Below are 6,275 nucleotides of genomic sequence, written 5' to 3'. Positions count from 1 at the left end.
AAGGGAAATGAGGTAAGCCCCGCAGCTTCCTCTAGCGGTGGCTTCCCCACACAGCAAAGTAACCAGCAGGGTGTTGCCCCCAGAACCAGTGCCCTGGGCCTGCCCACAGAAGGGGAGGGAGGGTGTATTTGGGGAGTGGAGGGGGGGGGACGGGGCGGCTGGGGCCTGAGCCTAGGTATCTGAACGCAGATGGGACGCTGAATGTCCGAGGGGTGCACGACAAACACGGTAAGGTGCCCCTGGGGTAGGCATAGTTGCATACGGCACCCAAGGCCTCCATGTGGCCCGCCCCCCTGCCCATCACCTCACTGCACCGTGTACCCACCTGTCTCTGGGGGCGGCGGCAGGCCCGGCACCGCGGGGGGCGGGTCCATGGCCCAGTGCAGTTGTCGGCTGAAGTCCTGGCGGTCGTCCACGTGGATGTAGTCGTACACGTTCTGATACATCACGTCTGTCTGCAACGCGCAGCAAAGTTACTGCAGCCTTGCCCTGGAGGGCTCTCGGGCATGATTACTGCCGCACCGTCCATGGGAGCAAGTCTTGGCCCATCTCCCCTGGATGGATGCCCGTGCTGGGCGACCCTGACTTGATCAACCTGGCAGGGTCAATTCAGGGTCAGCAGGGCGTTCAGAGATGGAGTGTCCTCTGGTGCTAGACACTTGGGGACCAAACTGTCAACCAGGAATGGCCATGCCAGGGTAGACCATCCCCAAAGGGTGGGACCTGTAAGCCTTATTGAATTGGCATGTTCTCAGTGATGCACAGGGAAACCGCCGTGGACTGCTACAAGGACAAACAGATCTGTCTTAGAAGTAGGGTCAGAGTGCTCCTTAAAAGCAAGCATGGTGAGACGCTGTCTCACATACTTTGGACATGTTGTCAGGAGAGACTAGTCCCTGTAGAAGGTCATTATATTTGGCAAAGTAGAGGGGCAAAGAAAAAGAGGAAGACCCTCAACCAGACGGATGGCCCAGTGGCTGCAACAATGGGCTCCGGTGTAGGAACCGCTGTGAGGATGTAGATGGATTGGGCCGGGGTCATTCTGTCTCTCAGAATGAGGTCCTTGGCATCTCCTCTTGAGGGCCAGGCTTCCCGGCTACAGCAGTTTGGTTTCTCCAACACAGCGTCTTTCTTTAAAATGTTATAGCCCAGCTCTGGATGCTATCCTTTAACTCACTTCCTCTTTTCCCGCTCCGGGGCTTGAGTTTCCCTGCTCTTTAATGGTCACTTTGAAGACTAAGGACATAGGACCCAAGCCAGGGAATTTTCAACCACCTCATATGCAGGTAAAAACTAGACAATGCATAAGGAAGACCAAAGAGGACGTGATGCACTTGAATTACAGTGTCAGCAAAGAACATCAAATATACCGCAGGCTTACAGAAGGGTGGACAGATCTGTGCTGGAAGAAGTCCAACCAGAATGCTCCTTAGAAGCAAGAGTGGCGAGGCTCTGTCTCATATCCTTTGGGCATGTTATCAGGAGGCACCAATCCCCAGAGAAGGACACCATGCTTGGTAAAGTAGAGAGGGAGATTCTTGACGAGATGGGTTGACACTGTGGCTGCAACAAGGGCTCAAGGCTGGGAACGGCTGTGAAGACCCAGCAGAGCTCATTCCATTGTGCCTCTGGTCGCCATGAGTCAGAACCAGCTTCACAGCATCTGGCAGTGACAATGGAGACTCAAAAGCAGTCCAATTCGTGAGTCCTGTCCTCTTGAAGAAGCTACTTTGTCCTGTGTAAGAAATCCTTCCCAACACACCTCCTCACTCTCCCTGTTACTTTCCAGCAGCCTCTAGTGCGCATGTGATCATCGACGAGCAAGGACATGCAGGAATCAAGACTGCTGTCTCCCCAGATTGATCCAGTGGGCCTGACACCGTTTGTTGAAAAGAGCAGCCTTTCCCCGCTGTCTTTCAGCGTTACCTTCATCATAAGTTCCAAGACTATCTCTGCTCCGATCGTGATTGCCCAATGACCATCACCTCCATTCCCTTCTGTGGTAGTTACATAATTTCATGTCAACTTGATGGATAAGTGCAGGGGTGGAGTTTAGCCTGTCCATCAGGTCACAGCCTGATGATGCCTCCTTGTGGGCGTGGCCTTCTCATGAGGATTCTGGGAACTTCTTCTCTCACGCTGCTTCACCTTCCTGTGGAGGAGCCACACTCTGAGAGCGGGAGGAGCCAGGTGGAGACCTGCGCCAGCGCTGAGGTGCTTCCACCGCCAGCCTGCGATCTTCCTGCACTTTGCCTCATTGCATGTGACTGCGCGAGTCTAAAGAAGGATTTTTGGACCGGTACTGGACTTAGGGGCTGATATCGCACTTGAGCTGGACTGGGCTGGGAGGTTTTCATAATATACAACTACTCCTTGATATAAAGCCCTTCCTTATACATATATGAGTGTCTCTGGATTTGTTTCTCTAGTCAGCCCGGCCTCACACACCTTCCTTCTCCCTTTTCTCCCCTCTTCCTATCTCTTGCTTCCTCCCTTTTCTTCAAGATTGTCTTGCCTGTTCTTGTGGTTGCTGTCAGTGCTATTGAGTCAACTCCGGCCCTTAGGGACCCTACGCACAACAGATGGAAACACTGCACGGTCCGTGCCATCCCCACAGCTGTTCCTATGCCCGCGTCCATCAATGCAGCCACTAGGTCAACCCATCTTGTTGAAAACCTTCCTCTTTGGCTGCCCCTCCACTTTACCAGGCATGATGCCCTTCTCCAGGGTCTGGTCGCTCCTGACAACCGTCCCAAGTCTGTAAGACGAAGTCTTGCCGTCCTTGCCTCTAAGGAGCAGCCTGGCCTGACTTCTTCCCTTCAGATGGGTGTGTCCTCATAGCAGTCCAGGGCACTTTCACTGTTCTTCCCCAGCACCGCATTTCACATGCACCGACTCTTCTACGGTCTTCCTTATTCAGTGTCCGGCGTTCGCATGCATAGGATGCAATGGGGAACATCGTGACTTGGGTCAGGTGCATCTTAGTCCTCAAAGTACCATCCTTGCTCTTCAATACTCTAAAGAGGTCTTGTGCAGCTGTTCTTAATTCTTTGCATTTCCATATAACTTTTAGGATAAGCATGCCAATTCCCAACCAAATAGAAGCATTCCATTTTTCTGTGATTGCACTAGCTCTATTGATCAATTTGAAGAGAACGGATGTCTATATAGCAAGGCCTTCAACTCATAAATTTGATCTATACTTCCATTTATCCAGATCTTCTTCTTTTAAAATGTTTTCTATTTTCTGTGTAGCCCTACCACAGTAAAGATAACTTGGCAGGTTTATTCATGGGAGCTTGTTGGTTGGCTTGTTTCAGTCTATTGCAGATGGCCGGTGCCTCTGTGGCGTCATTAAAGGAAAAGATTGTATTCTTCTGTGCACACGAGGGTCAATTTAAAAGCCAGTATTACAACTCCAGCATTTTTCTCTGTAGCCTCTCTAGAACCCCCAGAGAGTGGCAATCCTCCACTGCCCTGGATGCCCTGACCATCATCTCAGACATGTTAGCCCAGACATGGGAATGACACGTAGGATTGGCATTCAGTGTGGGCTGCAGTGAAACTGGAACAGGACAAGAGCTAACTTGGAGGAGGGCGAAATAAAACCAGAAAAAAAAAATGTTTCTGATTTAAGATCTTTTAACATGGGATGAAATGTAAAAAAAAAAAAAAAAGATTCGATTAAAGAAACAAAAGTCTATACTTTAATGATTAATGTGGTGTGTCCAACTACCCTTAATCTTTCTTAATCGCTCAAATGCAAGTTTTCTGATGTGAAGAGAATCAAATGGTGGGAGAAATTCAAGAAAGAGGGCACAGAATAGTGCAACAATTGTTCTGATAATAGAAGTCACACACGATTTCACTCAAGTGGAGTTCACTTTAACTTGAAGCCGTTGTGCTGTTAGGTGCCACTGTGTTGGTTTGGACTCATGCACAGACAAAACACTGCCCAGCCCCACCCCACCCTCCTAACTGCTGTCTTGTTGGCCCCATCATTGCAGCCTCAGCGTCCATTCACTTCCATGAGGGTCGCCCTCCTTCCCTGGCCCTCCACGTTACCCAGCGTGACGTCCTTCTGCAGGCATGAGCCCTGACAACATGCCCCAAACGTGAGGCACAATCTCGCCTTCCTTGCCTCAAAGGGGCATTCTCCCATAAAGAGCTACCGTCTCAGCAACCCACAAGGGCAGTTGGTTGGACTCTGTCATATAGGGTCGCTAAGAGTCGGAATGACTCAATGGCAGTCAGTTTGGTTTTGATTTGGTGGGACTCTTAACTGTTCTGGTCAACAAGCTGTGCCAGTCCAGGCTGGTTCTCACGGGGCTGCTTCCCCCAACTGTGGTTTGAGAGGAGGCACCACTTCCTGAAGCAGTAAATGTCAACAGCAGTGGAAATACACAGCTAGCTGCCCATTGATTCGTCACAAAGAGAACCGAACGAGAAGGCACTGGAACTGTGTGCTCAGGCTGTGATCGGAAATCATCGCTTCCTGGCTTTTTCCATGAAGCATTGTGCACTAGAAGCTCACAATGGCACGAAGCACTTCTGACACTGCCATGAAATATTCTGCATACGCGAGGGGCGATGCCTGATTGAATGACATTTGGAAACAATTTCCTTATAATAAATGGCATTTCACTTCTAAGGCTTGGGGGCATAAGCAAGCTGAGAAAGAGCAGAGATCTAATGAACAAGGTCAGACCGAGACTCAAAGCTGCTCTGTGTACTTTTCTGTCTGCTGCCTACACCAAAGTCCCATGGGGAAGACCACCAAATGATGGCTTCCAGAGACAGACAGCACTGGGTGGGGCTGAAGAACATATGGGGCAACTCAGGTCAGTGTGATTGGAATGAGGGGCAACTCCGGGTGTGTGAAAGGCATGACAAACAACTTATTTTTCTCGATTCAGACCTGCACACGAAACCACGGGGGAACAAGTCAAAGAATGTGCTATTGGGGTGCTGCGCCATAACCTCACGTCTGGCTTTCAGCACTCCTACTGCCTCTGGCCCGCGCTCTGCAGCACCTTGGGGCCGGGCGTGCACTTCGCATGTGCCAGGTCCAAACGGCGAGGCAGCACGGAGCCAAACTGCTCAGCCAGTCGACGCCTCACAAGCTCCCTGTGTCTGGCTACTGCCTCCACCAAGCCCTCTCAAGAGCGCATGTCGGCGAGATGAGTGTACAGGGAGGCTTGGGCAGAGAGGAGGGGGCTCAGCGTCATGGCGACTGCCTTGGAACCGGTTACCCCAAGGGCTTTTAGGGCCAAGAGACTCATTAGCCACTACTTCAGGGGGGTCTCCTCAAGACAGGGCATAATCAGGAGAGGAAAAAGCATGCCAGCAATCAACAATGGTGCCACAATATTTGACCAGGGTTCGTAATGTAACACATCGTGAAGGTCAAGTGCCAATAGGCAATGGGCAGGAGGACAGATCTTAGGCTGGCCACTCTTCTGTTGTGGGGGACTGATTGTGGTGCTGCTGCTGCTGCTGCTGGTGGTGGTGGTAGTGGTGATGGTGAAGGTAGTGATGGTGTTTTCCTTGGTCGTGTGGCTTTTGATGGTAAGCGTGGTGTTGGTGATCGTGGCGTTGGCAGTGGTGGGGTGGGGGTGGTGATGGTAATGGGCACGGTGGTGGAGGAAATGGAGGCAGTGGAGATGGAGGTAGTTGATGATCATGGCAGAGGTAGTGGTGGTAGTGGTGATGGTGGTGGTGGAGGTTTGCATGGTAGAGGTGGTGGTGGTGGCAACAATGGAGACAGTGGTGGGGTTGGTGGTGAGGGTGATGGTGAAGGTAGTGGTGATGGTGCTGGGGATGGTTGTACTGGTTGTGATGGTCATTGTGGGCATGGTGGTAGCTGGAGTGCCACTTCTGGAGTGTCACCAGGTGCCCAGTGCTTCTCCAAGCACTGTGCATACTCAAGACTTTATCTGGCCACGGCAGCAGTCTGGGAGGTTGTGGCTGTGATTAGCTGCCTGCACAACACAACAAAACACTGCCTGGTCCTGCACCCACCATCTTCAACAACAGCAGGTGGATCTGACCAGGACACCCATTGTGGAGATGAAGAAAACGGGTCACAGAGTGGTCACATAACTGCTAAGGTGGCTGCTCTGAACCCAGTGATCACACCCCCTAAGTGATGCTCTAGGCACTGTTCTGCGTCCCCAACATCGCACCCAAAGCAGCACGTCCTGGGGTGTGTGCACTTTATCTGCTTTTACCCTGTGCAGGCCACGTCCCACTCGGCACGCCTCCTCCCCACAGCT

General features: G+C 51.6%; 1 protein-coding gene across 1 annotated transcript in view; it reads right to left on the bottom strand.

Annotated features, from left to right (window-relative positions):
- AHRR (aryl-hydrocarbon receptor repressor) overlaps nt 1-6,275 on the bottom strand; it is a 96,973-nt gene that overhangs the window by 16,847 nt on the left and 73,851 nt on the right. The window contains exon 5 of the mRNA XM_013008589.1: nt 326-455. Coding sequence (XP_012864043.1) covers nt 326-455 — 130 coding nt within the window. The remainder of the gene's footprint in view (nt 1-325; nt 456-6,275) is intronic.

This window comes from Echinops telfairi, unplaced genomic scaffold (assembly GCF_000313985.2).
Source record: "Echinops telfairi isolate 266 unplaced genomic scaffold, ASM31398v2 ScPeMD7_7469;HRSCAF=8507_1, whole genome shotgun sequence".
Taxonomy (NCBI): Eukaryota; Metazoa; Chordata; class Mammalia; order Afrosoricida; family Tenrecidae; genus Echinops; species Echinops telfairi.
The sequence above is the reverse complement of the archived record's forward strand: the minus strand, read 5'-3'. Positions and strand labels throughout refer to the sequence as shown.